This window comes from Petromyzon marinus, chromosome 5 (genome assembly GCF_048934315.1).
Source record: "Petromyzon marinus isolate PM22_M1 ecotype Great Lakes invasive population chromosome 5, UKy_Petmar_22M1.pri1.0, whole genome shotgun sequence".
Taxonomy (NCBI): Eukaryota; Metazoa; Chordata; class Hyperoartia; order Petromyzontiformes; family Petromyzontidae; genus Petromyzon; species Petromyzon marinus.
This window is the reverse complement of record NC_133671.1, coordinates 9,625,592-9,645,872: the sequence shown is the minus strand read 5'-3', so window position 1 is coordinate 9,645,872 and position 20,281 is coordinate 9,625,592. Positions and strand designations below refer to the sequence as shown.

General features: G+C 47.0%; 1 protein-coding gene across 2 annotated transcripts; it reads left to right on the top strand.

Annotated features, from left to right (window-relative positions):
- On the top strand, positions 1-20,281 carry LOC116939032 (potassium voltage-gated channel subfamily A member 3-like). 2 transcript variants are annotated; one of them, XM_076061398.1, is made up of 3 exons: positions 1-119; positions 8,424-8,496; positions 16,179-20,281. In XM_076061398.1, the coding sequence occupies exon 3, from the start codon at positions 16,212-16,214 to the stop codon at positions 17,682-17,684; it is 1,473 nt and encodes a 490-aa protein (XP_075917513.1). In that variant the 5' UTR covers positions 1-119; positions 8,424-8,496; positions 16,179-16,211; the 3' UTR covers positions 17,685-20,281. The 2 variants fall into 2 exon arrangements, with proteins under 2 accessions (XP_075917513.1, XP_032802796.2); XM_032946905.2 differs by lacking the exon at positions 8,424-8,496.

The window sequence follows — 20,281 nt, the reverse complement described above, 5'->3', positions numbered from 1 at the left end:
CCCAGCATCGCCTCGTGTCCTTCTCCTCCGCGCTCCGTGTGAAGCTGCGCAGAGGAGGAGAGAGGAGACGCGGAGGAGCGGTGCGCGAGAGAGCTGCCCGTGGCGGGACGTCAACCCAGGTGCGCGGCGCCTCCACGCATTCCAACGGGTTTCCATCAACATCCCATTAACCCCGGGCTCCGCAGTGCCATCGCTGACCCGATATTCCAGGCTCGTTCCGAGTGCCTCTCCATCATTCCGTAACATTCCTGCATTCCCGACTGCATCCCATTCCATTGCATTGTTCCTATGTTCTTCTCGTCCTGTTGTTGATGCTTCCGTAACAAAAAAGGATTGCAATGTCCCCGTTTCCTTCCAACACCAATCAACCGTAGACCATTCTCATCCAATTATCCTTTGGATCACTCTCGTGCCACACTTTCAATTCACTTCTCGCACTATTACTCCCGGCCCCCGTCAAAACCCATTCAATTTACATCTCATCGCAATATTTCTGGCTCCATCTCATCGAATTACTACGATTGCCATCTCAGCCTGTTATTCCCGGCTTCATCCTGAATGGAGTACTCTCCATATACCATTATATTATTCCCATTTCCACTCAATCCTGTAACTCCTGATTGTGTCCCATTGTATCACTGCTGGCTGCATCCTATCATAATATTCATATTTCCAGCCTATCCCATAACGTATGGCTTTATCCTAATTTCCCCAAATTCCGAAAGACTTGGGAAACAGTGCGGCTCTATCCCCTATCATCCCAATATTCCCAAATCCACCCAAAAAAATCCAAGATCTATCCCATTATTCCTAAATCCATCCCAGGTATTCCCAGATCCATCCCGACATTCTCAGATAAATTGAAATTTTTTCAGCTCCTTCCGAATATTTCTCGATCCATCCCGATATTCCGAGCTCACTCCCATTTTTTCCAGACCCATCCCATCTTTCTCATATCCATCCCAATATTCTCAGATCCATCCCAATATCCCCAAACCCATCCCAATATCCCCAACTCCATCCCAATGTCCCTACGTATTTCCAGTATCCTCAATCCACTCCGTTGTTTTCCACGCTTCAGTGGAGCCACGCGCCCTAACGCACGCAACTGTCGGATTTGTCGCGCACCTAGAAGTTCTCACTGGAGGCACGTGCTTATATTTCGTGTGTACATTTGTAAAGACCGGGGGCGACATTGCACACTTTATCGATGGGACACGTGCGGAAAGGAAGGTCTCGAACCCGAACTTCGACAGGGGGTAGGCAGTCATTGCAGCGTGCATAACACGCGTGTGTGTTCAGTCGAGTAGTGGTAGGTTCTGAGCAGTGATAGGTTCTAAGTAGTGATAGGTTCTGAGTAGTGGTAGGTTCTGAGTAGTGATAGGTTCTAAGTAGTGGTAGGTTCTGAGCAGTGATAGGTTCTGAGCAGTGATAGGTTCTGAGTAGTGATAGGTTCTGAGTAGTGATAGGTTCTGTGTAGTGGTAGGTTCTGTGTAGTGATAGGTTCTGTGTAGTGATAGGTTCTGTGTAGTGATAGGTTCTGAGCAGTGATAGGTTCAGAGTAGTGATAGGTTCTGTGTAGTGGTAGGTTCTGAGTAGTGGTAGGTTCTGAGCAGTGATAGGTTCTAAGTAGTGGTAGGTTCTGAGTAGTGATAGGTTCTGAGCAGTGATAGGTTCTGAGTAGTGGTAGGTTCTGAGTAGTGGTAGGTTCTGTGTAGTGATAGGTTCTAAGTAGTGATAGGTTCTGAGCAGTGGTAGGTGCTGAGTAGTGATAGGTTCTGAGTAGTGATAGGTTCTGTGTAGTGATAGGTTCTGAGTAGTGGTAGGTTCTGAGTAGTGGTAGGTTCTGTGTAGTGATAGGTTCTGAGTAGTGATAGGTTCTAAGTAGTGATAGGTTCTAAGTAGTGATAGGTTCTGAGTAGTGATAGGTTCTGAGTAGTGATAGGTTCTGAGCAGTGGTAGGTGCTGAGTAGTGATAGGTTCTGAGTAGTGATAGGTTCTGTGTAGTGATAGGTTCTGAGTAGTGGTAGGTTCTAAGTAGTGATAGGTTCTGAGTAGTGATAGGTTCTGAGTAGTGATAGGTTCTGGGTAGTGGTAGGTTATGTGTAGTGATAGGTTCTAAGTAGTGCTAGGTTCTGAACAGTGGTAGGTGCTGAGTAGTGATAGATTCTGAGTAGTGGTAGGTTCTGAGCAGTGGTAGGTTCTGAGTAGTGATAGGTTCTGAGTAGTGGTAGGTTCTAAGTAGTGATAGGTTCTGAGTAGTGGTAGGTTCTGAGCAGTGATAGGTTCTGAGCAGTGATAGGTTCTAAGTAGTGATAGGTTCTAAGTAGTGATAGGTTCTGAGTAGTGGTAGGTTCTGAGTAGTGGTAGGTTCTGTGTAGTGATAGGTTCTGTGTAGTGATAGGTTCTAAGTAGTGATAGGTTCTGAGTAGTGATAGGTGCTGAGTAGTGATAGGTTCTGAGTAGTGATAGGTTCTAAGTAGTGGTAGGTTCTGAGCAGTGGTAGGTTCTGAGCAGTGATAGGTTCTGAGCAGTGATAGGTTCTGAGTAGTGATAGGTTCTGAGTAGTGGTAGGTTCTGTGTAGTGAGAGGTTCTGTGTAGTGATAGGTTCTGAGTAGTGGTAGGTTCTGAGTAGTGGTAGGTTCTGTGTAGTGATAGGTTCTGAGTAGTGATAGGTTCTAAGTAGTGATAGGTTCTGAGTAGTGATAGGTTCTGAGTAGTGATAGGTTCTGAGCGGTGGTAGGTGCTGAGTAGTGATAGGTTCTGAGTAGTGATAGGTTCTAAGTAGTGATAGGTTCTGAGTAGTGATAGGTTCTAAGTAGTGGTAGGTTCTGAGTAGTGATAGGTTCTAAGTAGTGATAGGTTCTGTGTAGTGATAGGTTCTGTGTAGTGATAGGTTCTGAGTAGTGATAGGTTCTGAGTAGTGGTAGGTTCTGAGTAGTGGTAGGTTCTGAGTAGTGATAGGTTCTAAGTAGTGATAGGTTCTGTGTAGTGATAGGTTCTGTGTAGTGATAGGTTCTGAGTAGTGATAGGTTCTGAGTAGTGGTAGGTTCTGAGTAGTGATAGGTTCTAAGTAGTGATAGGTTCTGAGTAGAGATAGGTTTCACCCACCCACACACACACGTGTGTGTGGGTGGGTGAAACACGTGTGTGTGTGTGGGTGAAACACGTGTGTGTGTGTGGGTGTGTGTGTATGGGCGAAACAATACACGCAAGAGGTGATGTTACAGACGGATCCACGTATTGTCCGCGTATTTATTTGTGTTGCAGCTACATCTCGTGTTTTATGCGGAGGTTGTGTTCTTGGAAAAAAAAACGGCGAGTGACTCAAAATCGCGAACATTAAACAGAATTTTAACGAGGCCAAGTTCACGAGATCTTCAAAATGGTGCGCGAGAAGGAGATGCTAATGCGGCCCGCGCTTGTGGTTGCTATCTTACCCACAGCTGTCATCCCGTACGATTTACCCCGCATTCTTGTACAGGGAAATTTAGTTTTCAGGTCCATACGGCGTACAGCCGTTTCAATATTAGGGCAAATTTTTTTGTTTATATATATTTGTTTGTGTTTCTCCCTTGTGATGGGACTTTGTAGGATGAACGTTGAGATGTATAAGGGGGCACGGGGTGACCAATAAGGTCTGAATTGGTCTGTATAAGGTAGGGCACTGATAGAGGTTTGACAGCTGTGCGTGGACGCTTGTTGCACCTCACGCGGCATTCGCTGCCGAACTTTGCTGCCCCGACTGACGATGAAGCTCGCAGGGTGCGTCCCCGTGCACCGTGGCAAACGCGCTGGAGCGCGTTCTTTCAATAGCAGTGCACGCGCGCGCGCACAACCACAAATATAAAGCATGAATTAAAATCTAACGGGCTACTCCAAAATCGCGTCGGGTAAAACGCGAGGCGACTGCGTTAAACGTCACTCCACAACGCGAATGATTGAAGTCTCCGAGTTATGTGTTTACGCAATTATCCTAACGGGTGCGTCTAAATCGGACCCCAGAGCGCAAAGAGAGGGCCCTCTGTCTGCAGTGGCGGCCAGTTAAATCAGCATTGATTAAAGCAAGCCCCACGCTGCTGATGACACACCGGATGTCGAAACCGGCCCAGGGTGTGCTCGCCTTGAATCGGTGCCGTTGAAATTACGCACTCTCTGAAGGCCGTGGTGCGGCTGATGGGTCACTGTGTAAGAAATACTTTTAATGTGTATAAGGGAGCCATGTCGTCGGTGTATTTATTTAGTTATGGACAGCCAAAGGTCCTCTAAAACGTGATTTATTTTTGAAAATTATTCGATTCAAAACGGAAATGAATATGCAAAGGAAAGAATGTTCAAGGTCAATTAATTGGGGGTCACAAGGCATCGGGACCACCCTGTAGATTGGATCGGTGATCCCATCGTCCCTGGCATTGTCTCGTGAATTCACCACACTCAGTAATTCCCACAGCCTTTAGTTCTAGTCCGGTGGTTTTCAACCGTTTCTGGCTATTTTTGCCCTGAGATATAAACGCACGCAAAATGAACGTCGATATTTTAACCAGGCGTCAATTTTACGAGGCATCCCAACGAGCGAGTAACCGCAAGCGAATATAAAACACAATCAACGGACGCTCCGCATGTACGACGTAATTTGTTCGCGCTCGCTGGCTACTCTCGGAAACCCGCATTGTTCAAGATTGATTAGTTTAGAAAGGTATTCACATCGTTCTAGGTTACCATATGGATTTACATTTTATCGTAGTTCTTTTATATTTGTAGATTTATACGTGATTATTCACCAATGTATGGTATCATTTTACACATTTATAAATGATCTCACGTACCCCTGGGACATCGCCACGTGGTAACCCCCAGGGCTCCACGCGGTAACCCCCAGGGCTCCACGCGGTAACCCCCAGGGCTCCACGTGGTAACCCCCAGGGCTCCACGTGGTAACCCCCAGGGCTCCACGTGGTAACCCCCAGGGCTCCACGTGGTAACCCCCAGGGCTCCACGCGGTAACCCCCAGGGCTCCACGCGGTAACCCCCAGGGCTCCACGCGGTAACCCCCAGGGCTCCACGTGGTAACCCACAGGGCTCCACGTGGTAACCCACAGGGCTCCACGTGGTAACCCACAGGGCTCCACGTGGTAACCCACTGTTGTAGACCACCAACTCAAAGGAGAAAAAAATTGGGCCAATTTTAATATTGGTGGCAGCAGCAGCAAGAAATTTGGGTAACTGTTGTGCGACCGTTTTCATTCTCGTGAGTGATCGTCACTGCAGTTCAGCCCCCCCCAATTTCCCACAGCTGCCATAAGGCCAAGGTGGTTCGTGTGGATAAAGCGTGATCCACTGTGACGAAGCCTTTGCCGTTGCAGCACCAACGTGAAGCAACAACCATGTTTCCTGCCTCAACACCGTAAATATGCCTTCAAAAAATATCCTGAAGCACACGATCAGTGCTGGATACGATTGCATTTGAAAATGTGATTTGTAACGTTCGTCCTTACCCGTGTATGGGTAATTAAATGTGAGATTTCATTGCGGGACCGTGTTTTCTTGGTGTGGTATGGGACTCTTGTTGCTGTTGTATTGCTGCTGTGCCCGAGTTTGACAATTTGTGTACTTTTGATATTAGAACTTACATACTTTATTTATTTAACGTATTTATTCGAGTGATTTGCTTATACGTTGCACTCCTATCGTGTTTTTCTACAATTTGTTATTGTTGTAACGTTCTGACCTGCCCCTACTGGACATCTGTGAAAAAGGTCTTCATAGCTCATCGGATTTCTCTTTATATCAAGGGCGAGATACTCATCAGACAAACCGTGACCACAGCTGGAAACAATTTAAACGAATAAACTACGCGCAAAAGGTGATTTATAATACGTATATTATCACACGATGTTGCCGTTGTGTAATTGTATGTACACTGGACATGCAATGCCACTGGTTGCCAATTCGATCTCCTGGCGCGGCAGTTTAAACAATGGTGCAAGTTTGTTGAAATCTCCCAAAATTCGCCTCTTTCCCACCCAGCGATTGGCAGGTCGCGTGCGGTGGGGTAAGCTGTGGGCACTCCCACCTATTCCAAGACGACTGGCCAGCGTGAAAGAGTAGGCCAAATACCATTCACACGCCACCACCGGCGCTCCAGAGAGCTGTCACGCTGCGTCGTCTGGCCTACCCGTGAGCCACGCACCGAACAACAGCAACCGTGGAATTCCCCCACTGCCAATTAGTTGAGTCACTGAAAGACATTTCACGATGGGGGCTCTTAATCAAATTACAATGCAATCAATCGCCGTGCTCTGCATGCCGGCTGACCTCCTGAGCCCGGGGATCCTTTTTAGGATTCATAGATTAATTGATTGACAGTGGTGTAGCAGTGGTCTGAATGGGCCCTGGTGCAATGCATTAAATGGGGCCCCTCCACTGAAACCTGGGCACCTTGGCACAGTTAGTGGGTCTCTATGTGAGTGCATGAGTCACTAAGTAAGTCTATAGGTCACAGTGGCATAGTGTGGTTGGCATGGGCGCTGGTGTAATGAATTAAATAGGGCTACCTGTCCAATCCCACCCAAACACCCTCTTCATAGCCCGGGTCATCTGGGCACCTCCAGTCCGTGGGCTCCGTTACAGTTGCACCGCCTGCACACTCGGTGGATACGCTACTGTTGATCGACATCCTTCAGGTAAACCAGAATAGAGTCTCGGGACACGACAAGTCTCTTTTGGTCAGGAGCAGTGGTGGATATGGGCTGGAGCACCCCAGAACGCCGTGGCGGGAGTGAACATTTGTTCTAGAAGGAATCAAGGATTTATATTTGTTTTTATTTTACTCATAGATAGAGCCCCTAATCTGACAGGGAGATCCACAAACATGCACACAGACCCACAGACACGCACAGAGACCCATAAACAAGCTCAGAGACCCACACATCAAGCGAAGCTCCTCCTCACCCTCTTCCTCCTAAGATCTCGTGGGGGTGGGGGGGGGGGGGGAAATCATTTATGAGTTCCCCAAGTAATTTATCCCATTTTGGGCCCTGGACGGGAGAACTGGCTTGAAGACGCAACCAGTATCGAGCAGGGGTGCATTCAATGGACAGAGCGTTCCAAAGCACATTTTTTCTGCTGAATGGCTCTCTTAGCCTGGAGCGCATTATAACAGGCCGATAAACGATCCGAGGCGTTTCCTCGCTCAGTATTAGGTGCTGCGTGTCAAAATCCATCCGCGAAATCTGGGGTTTCGCGGACGCAAAGCGCATTTGGTCGAGCGGGCAGCGTGCCTTCGCCTGCCGCCTCAACGCACCGTTCAATAATCAGCCCCACGGCAGAGCGCCTCTGCCCATCGAACGCACCCGGCGGCGGAAGTCAAGCGGCTCGCCGGCTCGAGTCCCACCACGTTCTTGAGCGGCGAGTTTCTTTTTGTGTGTGGGGGTGGCGCATCATCGACAGTGCTTGCTTGCAGGGAAGACACAATGCAGCACGAAGGATAACCTCAACTGTTCGGTTCTTTCGGTAAAGTCACGTAGGTTATAAAGTAAAATAAATCACGACGTTTGGGGCCAGAAACGTCGTGATTTAATTTATTTCATTTCATACCCTACGTGACTTTACCGAAAGAACCCAAAGAGCATGCATGGATCCCTGCGGTCACGCAAACTTCACATCTAGATTGAAGGATAACCTGCCTCTCGCCAAATCACCCAGAATGCGCCCGATCTCATCAGATCTCAGAAGCATACAAAACAGGCTCGGTCCTTGACAGCGCTTGCACAGGCGCCACCATGCATATCAAGTGTTACCGGCAGCTACAGGGGCTGCGCCGTGACAGCAGAGAGCATTGCAGCAGCATCCATTGTTGTGCTGCACGTCTGTGTTCCCACGCCGTATGCTCCCCCACCTTCAAAAAACCACGCACCGTGCAGCGTGGTGAAATATGGTGAAACGACATCCCACGACTGGGGAGGCCTCCTCATCCAGAAGTGGATGCGACAAAATGAATGACTGTACACGTACAACGTACATTTTTTTAAAAATAAAATTTAAAAAAACACAGAAAATCCCAACCATTAATTGAACCCTCTCTCTCTCAATGCATGCCACTCTCCTTTCAAGTTCACGCCAAGGACTTGCGTACGAGCCGCATGCGCTGCTTTGCCCGCCCGGCACGGCCACTAAGAGCAAAGGAAGGGCATTCGCTCAGGCTGCAGAGCTCTGGGATGGCCATCGATGCGTGGCCTGCAATTACAGACTGACGTTATTCACGGCCCGTTGTCAATCCACCAGCCAGTTGCGTGAATTCCTTCGTATGCCGCGTCGATCGTGTGTGTGTGTGTGTGGTGGGGGTGGGGGAGGACGTTTGAAACAGTTTTTTTTATTTATCCTGGACGAAATTCGAAGAGCTTATGAATCTATTTTTTAACAGATGTCCAGTCGAGGTGGGTCAAAAAGTTACAACAAATACCAAAACAACGGTTGGAGTGCAAAGTATAGGAAAGGTAAGCAAATCACACGAAAAAATACTTCAAATAGATTTTTTTTAAAAATTGATAAACGTATATAATACACATCGCAAAAGTTGGTTCAACCAACGTGACTATATCATGCAGCGTCTTAACGTCACGGGTTGTTGTAAAAACGACACCCATTAAAACAAACCGGTAACCGTTTCCCCCATTCCATTACTGGTTACAAAAGGCATGAACCGGTAACCGTTTCCAGCAGCATTTTAGTCACGAAGGCATTGAATTGGCACGCGCGTAGCTACAAAGTGAGCGGACGCAGCCCTAAGGGGCACATTTGCCCTTGTTTCTCATATACGCACAAGGCAAAGGCGCAGCGCTGCAATTTCCCGCTCAAGCCCCTGCTGGCAGAAGCGCCTCCACTCGAGCGAGCTCTTGACAGCGGCACTGTGTCGGTTCATCTCTTACCCAGACTTTTACCTCGCTCACACGCGGCTTGGCAATCGACTAACTGTAGCGCATGGACGCAGCAAAACGATTGTAACCGCCCCCCAATTCATGCACGCTTCTAGCTACCGTCATGTCGCCTCAGTGTTCTCTCTCCGTTCTCTAGAATTCAAGATCCCCTCCCTACCTTTCATCATGCTAAGTCCGCCTATTTAAATGCAATTTTTGTATGCTAATTCTTTTGTCAAGGCACCTTAATTACTCTCACACAGCTTAAAGGTCCGCGGTCTGAGCTTGGCTGTGTTTCACTCCAGCGCTGTCCTCGAGACAGTCTGGTCCCTTCACCTGATGAAGGCCGCTTGTGTTGTGGCCGAAACGTCGTGATTTTTGTTGTTTTATTTTTTACCTACGTGACTTTACCGAATAGAGCCAAAGAGTATGGATCCTTGCAGTCACGAAAGCTTCAAATCTAGAATCCCCTCTGCTGTTTTTTTTTTAAACAACACCTTCTCTCAGTTTAACACGTAGGCTTTCGCGACCAATATTATTCATAATAAAGGTTTTTGGGTTAAATCGCGTTATTTATAAATGTGTCGTAACCCTCCACTACCCGACACGGCCAATCAGAAAAAAAAAGTGTCACGTTGACAAAAGACAATTAGTTCACTACTTTACTGCACCTGAAATGAGTTAAATGATGACGTCACCCTGCTGCTCTATTTAAGACCGAGAGCAAGCGAGGGCTTTACCATTCTGGCGAATTGTCCGATGATGCTGGATGTAATTACCAGCGAAACGTCGTACTCAAACTGTAAATGTTGTGGATTAACTCTGCAACACACCGGTGGGCTAAAGTAGTGAACTATTTGTCTTTTGTCAACGTGACACTTTATTTTGCTGATTGGCCGTGTCGGGTGGTGGAGGGTTACGACGCATTTATAAATAACGCGATCTAACCCAAAAACCTTTATTATGAACACCCTCTCTGCAACGTCCCTTCAATGGGCACGCTTCGTTGATGTGCGTCGCGTGCTGAGATGCGGGTCACCTTTAGTTTGCCGTGCGAATCCAAATGTTATTGGATTGTATAATATGTGAGACAGAGGGAGAAAAAAATAAGCAAGGAACAGGGTGCACGCTTGGAATTACAATGAGATGCAGAGGAACAAAACGCGCGGATAAGGGAACAATCGCGACTTTGAGACATCGTGTTCACTGTTGAGAAAAGCAATAGGGCGGAGCTCTGTGCTAATCCGAGTCCAAATCCGTTTTAATCCGTGCCCCCGTCCGTTTTATTTTACGGAAACTTATAAGTTTCATACCGTGTCAACCCATACGGTTTGCTCGGTATTCTAGAGCAGGGAAATTGAGTTTTCAGGTCCATACGGCGTACAGCCGTTTCAATACGGGCAAACACATTTTTTTGTCTATTTGTGCGTTTCTCCTTTGTGATGGGACTTTGTAGGATGAACGTTGAGATTTATAAGGGGCACGGGGTGACCCAATAAGGTCTGAATCGGTCTGTAATAAGGTAGGGCACTCATAAGGCGTTGACGGGTGTGTATTTTTCACGTTGGATATTCTTTATTCTGTTTATTTCGGGAGTGGGTCGACAGGTGTACAAAATTGTAGATACTGTACTAGCGTAACGCTGTGTTCAATACCGATCCACATCATTACAAAGTTAGAATCCTGGGTATTGCCCCACCAAATGGGGCGCCACGGTGGGGAGATGTTAACTACCTCGCCTGGTGTACAGGAGGTCGTGGATTTGATCCCGACCCTGGCGCCTGTTTTCGTGTCTCTCTCTCCCCGTGGTTACGTGGATTTTTCTCCGGGTCCTCCGCTTTTCCCTCCACATTTATAATCAACATCACGCGTTTAGAATATTTGGCTGCTGTACATTTCTACGTGATAAGCCACTTCGTCGGGCTATGATTTGTGATAACCAGGTGGCTTCTGAAAAATTGCTATATAGCTCCAGTGGGCCATGCCTGGTAAAATAAAACATAGTTGAAACTATAAAAAACTAAACGTTTTTTTTATTTTAACAGGTTAAGCCCACTGAGCTATATAGCTCTTTTTCAGAAGTCACCTGGCATGCATGGTGATTCTAAATCCGGAGGGAGAACCCGGAGGACCCGGAGAAAAATACACGCGACCACGGGGAAAGAGAGACACGCAAACTCCGAATATACAACAGGTGTTAGGGTAGGAATTGAACCCACGACCTCCTTCATACCAGACGAAGTAGTTAACATATCGCCACCGTGGGGCCATCGTATAAGACAAATGACCTTCAGTCAAGCGAAGAAGGGAGTCTGAGGACTTGTTTCTACAGCAAATGGAATGGGATGCCCCGAGGGCAAAATGCAATATAAGCGGTCGTTAACATGGGACGATTTTATGCGTAACAGAGGTACTGCGTGTATACTGTACTACATATATAGTGCATATGTATAAATATAGATTCCAAGATACATTTATCTCTGGAGATATATGTGTGTAACTGTACCTCCCTGCAATAACTCACACGTGGATCTCCATGTATGTGTGCGAATAACCACTCTTCACACGTGTCGTTTAATATAGAATATTATAGGATGAAGGCAATGTGCTCGGTGGTTTAGGTTCCTTGGTGGAGAGCGGTGGAGCAGCGGTTAGCGCCACACTGCACTACGAACCTTGTTACACGGGTTCGATTCCCGCTCACGGCCAACACCAGTGACGATTATCTGAACCATTCCTGGGCCTCCCCTAGGTCGACTCAGCCTCAAACCAGTACATGGTGTGTATAAACATCGCCACTGGGGAGACAAAAGCGACGCGGGCGTGGTGCTGGCCACCCACCCACGTGTGTGCCATGCCGGCCTGCATAGGTGCTGCTCGCTAACAGCACTTGCCCCAACAGTCTGTCACAGGCGATGCACGGGGGAATTTTTGTGTCTTTGTCTTGTGTTCCTTGGTGGCCAGGCAGTTATTCTAGAAGAGGACAGTGGGCACGTATCTATTCTCAGGACAATATTAAAAGGAAGGGGATAGAAGGGAAGGGGGTTGTCTTGAATGTAAAAAAGTTTAACTGTGAATGGTTAAGACATTTTTTTTAAACACACAACAGGATTATTTTTGATGCCTGCATCACACAAAATTGTGCTTGTTTACAAATAGTGCGGGAGTAAAAAAAAATGATGAAACTTAAACAATGATTGTTCAATTATAAATTATCCCCCAGCAGAGTGTTGCGGCGTGTTTTAACTACACGGGAGTATTTGTACGGATTACGTTGTTCTTTAAAGGTCGATACTGAGCACGACGTAAATCGTGATGCCACTCTCGCCCCATCTAAAGTGCAAGGTGTAAGTAAGTACAGGGGTTTCTATGGAAGAAACTCCGATGTACAACATATTACTGACCGGTATTCGGTATAGACCTCGAATATCACGACATTGACCTCTGCTGCTGGGTAGAACGACGGGATAAATTGGATAATACCCCGAACTTCTGTTTATTCTTGTCAGCGTTATCAATCACCTCACTGCCCTCACAGACGGAGCTCCTCCAAGCCTTAAACAGGTTAACCTTGTCTCCCTTAACGTCCGTGACTTAAATCATCCCCGTCCAAAGGCAGCGCACTTACTAATATTAATCTATTTCAACCAGACTTGGTGTTCCTCCAGGAGATACATTTGATGATCACCGAGGCATTCAACATCTGTAGGTTGTGTGGAGGACAAGTCTTACATTTATCTTTTGTCTCCCAACATTCAGGAAGTGGTCATAATGGCCAAATAAACCAGTGGTTCTCAACCGGGGCTACTTAGATCTCAGGGGGTACGTAAGGTGATTCTTTTGAAATGTGTGGAATTATACCATAAATTAGTCATGAGTGAATAATTACGTATGCATATGCGAATAGAAAATAACTACGATCAAATTTAAATCGATATTGTAACCTAGAACGATATAAAAGACCTTTCTAAACTCATTGATCGTAAACAATGCTGGTTTCCAAGAGTAACCAGCTAGCGTGAACAAATTATGTCACGCATGCAGTGCGTCCAATAAATTTGTTTTTATTCGCATGCAGTTACTCACTATAGTCTTCTTTTACGTAGATAAATATCAGCAGATGAAAGATGCAATTGTAGATTTGTCATCCACTCAATTGTCTGTTCATAAGCAGAGTGGATCTCGTCTATTCCTCCTATAAAGGAGTGCAGACAGCAGCAGCAGCAGCGTGTTTAGAATGTGGTTGATCGTTTTGGATTCATGGCCGCAACATTCGATGCGCCATTTGTACATCAGGTGGCCGCATGGGTGCTGATTCGGTTGATATAGTAGACCATTGGCGAGGTGAAAGCTTGAAACCGGGAGGTTCGACGGTAGGGGTCCTGTATGAGATGTTTATTTTTGATGTCGGCCGCAGACCAGACTTGCTTTCATCTCGCGTCTTCGTTTGTATTTGTGGCGTGAAGTGAGGCTGCTGTGATCCAGAAGGGTGGCGTGATTTTAGGCGAATAGGCGGCGCTGGGTTTATGTCCCGATGTATCGGAAGGTGCGGGGGTTGACGATCATTTTTTGGTACTCCCGGACGGCCGCTGTTTCACGACGGATTTGCCGTGGAGCGATGTGGGTGAGCGCTGGGAGCCACTGGGTTGGCGTCGACTTCAGCGTACCTGAGATGACACGCATTACAATGTTCAGTTGTGTCGATAACTCGAGTGTGAGTGCTGCATCTACACACTGCTGAGCAATACTCTCCCGTCGAATATACAAGGGCGAGTGAGGCAGTCCGTATTGTTCGAACATCACAGCCCCAACTAGTTCCCGCCAGTTTATGGATGTTTGTGCGGATTTTATCTTGTTCTAAATTGCTTAATGTGTTGCCTGAAAATGAGACTTCGATCGAGCGCCACTCCAAGGTATTTCGAGAGTGGGTTGCGGGTGATGGTTTTACAACAAAACTCGATCTTCAGCGTACTTTTTGCCTCCGCGTTCGTGAGATGGAACGCTGAGGTCACTGTCTTGGTTGGTTTTGGCTAAAGTCGACAGGAGTAGATATCATTTTCCAATTTCTTAAGGTCGGTGTTCAATATTATTGAGCTGCGCTGGGTGTCGTCGCTTGGCCGGCCAGTGCTAGATCGTCTGCGTAAATGAACTTGCGGCTTAATGTAGCCGGCATGTCGCTGGTGTAAATATTAAACAGGGCTGGTACGGTAGGCCATTTTATAGAGTTCGTGGGCGGCTGACTTTGTTTCCCAGATGGACGCGAAATTGTTTGTCGCTGAGCATTCTGGCGATGAAGCAAACCGTTTTTTCACACTTGATGGTGTTGGCGAGTTTAAAGAGGAGTCCTCGGCGACAGACCGTGTCCTATTGCAGAGGACAAGTCTATTAAAGCAGCCGCTGTTTTCTGTTTATGCTGAAAGCTGCCTCGATGTGTGATGTCAAGGCGAGGACCTGGTGAGAATTGCTTCGTTGTGGCTGAAAACCTGCCTGCTCAGGTGGTATGGTGGCTTCCAGGAAAAGATTAGGCTGTACAAAGAAAAAAGGTTGGCCTTTAGCTGTGTGAGTCATCATCAGATTTTCCTGGCTTGAGGAGAGCAATGATTTTTGATTTTTTCGAAAGTCTTGGTAGCTTGCTAGTGGCGATGATTTTTGAAAAAAGTTTAACCATCCAGGTTCTTCCTCTGCTGCCAAAGGTGTCTAATGAATTCCAGGTAAATCCCATCTATTCCTGCGGCTTTACCTGCCTTTGTTACCATCAGTGCGGCATCTATTTCTTCTGGAAGTACAGCTGCAGACAGAGGAGAGCTTTTGACACTGGTGGAAGGTGTATCTTTTGCGGTTGTTTAACTGTGCGTTCTTGTTTTCGACATTCCGATTTCTTTTTCATTGCCGAGAAGCTGCGTCGCTATCCCATTAGCTCACTCACTCGTTAGGATACCTCGCAAAATGGACAATTGGATAAAATATATTCATTACTCATACATTTATTTCTCAAAACCATGTTGGGTCAGGCAACGGGGCACTCAGTTGAAGCAAAATTAAAGTTGGCAAAAAAAATATTGAGAACCACTGCTTTAAATGCATAGCTGTTCAGACAAACATCGACACAATCCCAACACCTTCGGCAATGATACTGTCTTAAGAGAGCCAAATATATACAATAGGCAACGTTTTTGGACAAAGGTCCTTCTTCATAGCATGCAGAGCTGAGAGATATAGCAAGCCCAGAAAAAGGTGCCGTGGAATGAAAAAAAGGTTGAGAAGCACTGGGTTAGGGGAACCTTTCACCCAAAACACGTTCCAACTCTTAGAAGATAAGGCCGCTTAATCTCAATTCTCCATGACTTTGACCCCGTGGTTGTGTCCCTTTACCGGGCAATCAGACATCTTGAACTATCTGGGGGCATCCACGGTGGGTGGGCCGGGTGGCAGATCCAAATGTCACCTTGTAGGTCTCATACCCGAAAACATGATGCTTTGGTTCACTGCGCATTTGGGTCACATGTATACCTCTCGAAGGACTGTTCGGTTTGGGTTCGTATTAAAAAAAAAACCTGGGGGCGTATATATGACAAATAATCGAACCCATGTGTATCGGAGTAATTCCATTCAGTTTAGCACGTAGGCTTTCGCGACCAATATTATTCATAATAAAGGTTTTTGGGTTAGATCGCGTTATTTATAGATGTGTGGTAACCCTCCACCACCCGACACGGCCAAACAGTAAAAAATGTGTCACGTTGACAAAAGACAAATTGTTCACTACTTTAGCCCACCGGTGTGTTGAAGAGTGAATCCACAACATTTACAGTTTTTGAGTACGACGTTTCCCTGGTAATTACATCCAGCGTCATCGGGCAATTCGACATTCAGGTTCCCAAAACTACTTTTATTTTTCTTATCCACGTCAACATTTCCGATAATATCTTAAAATAAAAGCCAAAATTTTAATGACTCTCTAGACTTAAGCCCAATTACCTAACCTATCCTACAAAAGAATGGAATCTTAGCCCTTCCAGATTTATTGGAAAGTCAATCTCACTACATGAGAGGATTGGAACCACAGAGATGGAGCGATGAAATCAGCCTGCGTGCAAGATCCAGATGGATTACTGCATTTTAAGACCTTCATGATCCTGCAATACAACAGTGCAACAACCCACCTGATGATGATGATAATAATAATAATTACCAATAATTATTCAATATTACTTCAACATGTACGTACTCCGCTTCATACTCCCTCTCTGCCTCACTCGCAGATCTCCACATAACCTCCCAGGCACTGTCCAGCCATGACCATCGCCAGCGCCAACAACAGCATCACGGGCCATGGCAGCACGGGCAGCCTCTACAATCCGACGAACGAGACGCGTGACTGCATGCGTGCCGTCACGCGAGAGGACATTCACGCGCACCTCCTCGACGGCAACGAGCGCGTGGTCATCAACGTGGCCGGCATGAAGTTCGAGACGTGCGCGCGGACGCTCGCCCAGTTCCCCGACACGCTGCTGGGCGACCCCGCGCGACGCGCCCAGCACTTCGACCCCCTGCGCAACGAGTACTTCTTCGACCGCAACCGGCCCAGCTTCGACGCCATCCTCTACTACTACCAGTCGGGCGGGCGGCTGCGCAGGCCCGCCAACATCCCCTTCGACCTGTTCTCCGAGGAGATCCGCTTCTTCGAGCTGGGCGAGGAGACGATCCAGCGCTTCCGCGAGGATGAGGGCTACATCCGCGAGGAGGAGAGGCCGCTGCCCGAGTCGGAGCTCAAGCGCCAGGTCTGGCTGCTCTTCGAGTACCCCGAGAGCTCGAGTGCGGCCCACCTCGTTGCGATTCTCTCCGTTGTTGTCATCTTGGTGTCAATTTTCATCTTCTGCATGGAAACGCTGCCGCAGTTCCGAGACCATGCTGATCAAGAAGAGCAGTTCAATGCCACCGAAATTCCCTCAACCGCCAGTTTTGCCACGGATCCATTTTTTCTGGTGGAAACCCTTTGCATCGTGTGGTTTTCCTTCGAGCTTGTGGCACGATTCCTCTCATGCCCTAGCAAAACTGCGTTCTTCCAAAACATCATGAACAGCATCGACGTGGTGGCCATCATGCCGTACTTCATCACGCTCGGAATGGAGCTGGCCGAGCAGCAGGGCAACGGTCAGCAGACCATGTCGCTCGCCATCCTGCGCGTCATCCGCCTGGTGCGCGTCTTCCGGATCTTCAAGCTGTCGCGCCACTCCAAGGGCCTCCAGATCCTGGGCCAGACGCTCAAGGCGAGCATGCGCGAGCTGGGGCTGCTCATCTTCTTCCTCTTCATCGGCGTCATCCTCTTCTCGAGCGCCGCCTACTTCGCCGAGGTGGACGAGCCCAAGACGTACTTCACGAGCATCCCGCACGCGTTCTGGTGGGCCGTGGTCACCATGACGACGGTTGGCTACGGCGACAAGGTGCCCGTGACGGTGGGCGGCAAGGCGGTGGGGTCGCTGTGCGCCATCGCGGGCGTGCTCACCATCGCGCTGCCCGTGCCCGTAATCGTGTCCAACTTCAACTACTTCTACCACCGCGAGACCGACGTCGACGACTCGCACTCTGGCAGGGCCCACTCTCCGGAGCACTCTGCTGCCAGGATGTCAATCGTCCAGTCGCTGAGGAGGAGCGCGCCGAGCACACCGGTCCACGCACCAGGCTCCATGAGCAAGAGCGACAACACGCGCACACACACATATGTGGCCAACAGCTTTGAGCATCAGTGCAAGCCCACCGATGTGTGAAGGCCACGTGGCCATTGGTTGGAAGTGTTCCACCCTTTTGTCTTAAAGTCATGTAGCCTGTGTACTTTACATGTTTTTCCATGTTTTGTTTTTGGGTGGGGGTTATTTACCTTTTTGAAATACATTGGCAGTATTTTCATATCTTTTGTTTACTTTTCTACTCATCTTTATACATACATTGCTCTTTTCCCCGAATGCTTAACACATTTGTGAAAATATTTCCGACGTTTGTTTATTTTTGGAAATCTCGAATGGTATGCAATTTGTATGTGTTTATAATCTATCGTCTCAGATACCGACATGGCCTTGTTTGAATTAGTTTCAATTATGAAATGATTACCGCACTATGAATTGCTTTGCAAGTCCTGTGTTTCTCGGCTTGCCCGAGAGATTTTGTTGATGCTCATAAGCACTTTAATGCAATGCAATCACTTGAAAAGCTTGGAATGAGTTAATTGCCAGGTGAAAGCCACTTAACTTCATCCTGTAACTTGCTGCCATCTTGCTTTTTTTCTGTATACTTTAAATCGTTTTGCGTTGGTAAATTCTAATATATAAGCGACTGGCGAGACGTTCGTAGTAATGATATATGCATGCCGAATAATAATTACAAGTAAGCATTAATAATGTAAAACTGATGTTCATATCTAATCTCATTAGAAATGTAAATTGTATAAGTGAGTGGTTCCCAACCGTTCTAGACCCGCCGACCACAGCCAATCAAGACATCTTCGTTGACCGCCACGTGGGAATAGCATCCGCCATAACATTCAAAACAACCCTGTTCATTAACAAGCAATAAAAAACATTAACTTGCTATTTATTTAATCATCTAAATAATTGTGCAATGGGCGGTCGGTAAATGTTTTGTAAATAACAACAACCGTAGTACGGATCTGTAACAGTTCCACTGGCCAGTGTACCCACGGCCTTGCAGATGGACAGTGGACTACAAACCAGAGGCTGGGAACTGCTAGTCTGTGTTAATGTATAGATTTAAAGCTTTCGTGACTGCAAGGATTCATCTTCTTGGTTCTTTCGGTGAAGTCACGTAGAATGGAAATAAGCTTAAAAGACGCTGCGAATCTTAGCAGCGTTCATTGAAGCGCTGTCGTCCCGACAGTTCTGTTCCTTCACCTGAAGAAGGCTACTTGTATTCTTGGTTCTTTCGGTAAAGTCACGTTGAAGGGAAAACAATAAAATAATAAAATATATATAAAACAATAAAATTCTCACGACGTTTCGACTGCAACACAAGCAGTCACCTGATGATGATTGCTTGTGTTGCAGTCGAAACGTCGTGAGCATTTTATTGTTTTATATTTTTATTATTGTTTTCCCTTCAACGTGACTTTACCGAAAGAACCAAGAATATGAATCACTGCAGTCACGAAAGCTTTGAATCAAAATTTAAGGCTACTTGTGTTGTGGCCGGAATGTCGTGAGAATTGTATTTTATTATGTTTTATCTTTATTATTTTATTTCCATTCTACGTGACTTTACCCAAAGAACCAAGAAGATGTGTTAATGTAGTTTGTGATGTCTGCCTTGGAGTTTGTAGACTGGAGGGCTTCCTCGAGCTGTCACTGTGTTAGATTTCACAGGACTCATGCAAGAATCAATATCACTGTTCAGAGTTTTATCTCGTGAGTGGACCATTTGAAAAGGAGAAAATTTTCTTAAGTGGTGAATGTCTTATCCTCAAGCCCACGGCTGTGTAGTCACAGGATGGCTCTGTCCAATCAGCCAGTTGGCTCATGAGCAGCAGCAATTTATGGTTTTTGTAAGCTTGGCGTTAAGAGACAATTGCACTCAAATTAAGTAGCTTTGAAACGCAACTCAAGGGACGCGCATTACTCTTGGGACTACGGAAGAGCAATTGGGATGATGGCTTAGAATCGGAGGCTTAGATTAGGATTGGGCTGTATAAATCGTTAGTTTGCCTGTGTACTGAAGTTGAAACAACTCGTGAGAGACCAGCCTTGGATTGTAGTCATCGTGGTGGGAATCTCGACACAACACGCCGTTGTTGTGTGAAGGCCATTCCATGATATCTGTCTGTACCAGATGTTTATGTCATCATTGACTCCCTCCCACAGTCACCCGTGGACAGAGCTGGTGGTTGCTTGTGAGCGACTTTGCAAGGGAATCTGTTAGACATAGGGTTACGACCTATTAGGTACAAAAAGACTTGGGCATATGATGGTGAATAAGAATATCTCACATATTGGAAGAGGGGTGGGTGAGGGGGAATTACATATGAATGCATGCAAATGTATTGCCTTGAGTGATGCATTATCAGGCACCTGACAAAAACTGGGACTTGTGTAATGAAATCCACGAGGGAGACTTGTAACTATCAACCCTCTTTATATCTCTTCTCCAGCTCCCCTTACAAATCCATCTCCATCTCTCTCCGCCTGCGCGACTCCCCACTCTCTTCTCTCCCCTACAATCACGTCCCCCCGAAGGGCCTTTCCTCCCGTGCATCATGGGGTCAACGGCTCGTCCTCCAATATGAGAGCGGTGAGGGAGGTCCTGCTAGGCACTGCTTTCCCCATCTGCCCTGAGTATCCTACAATACCCCCCCCCCCCC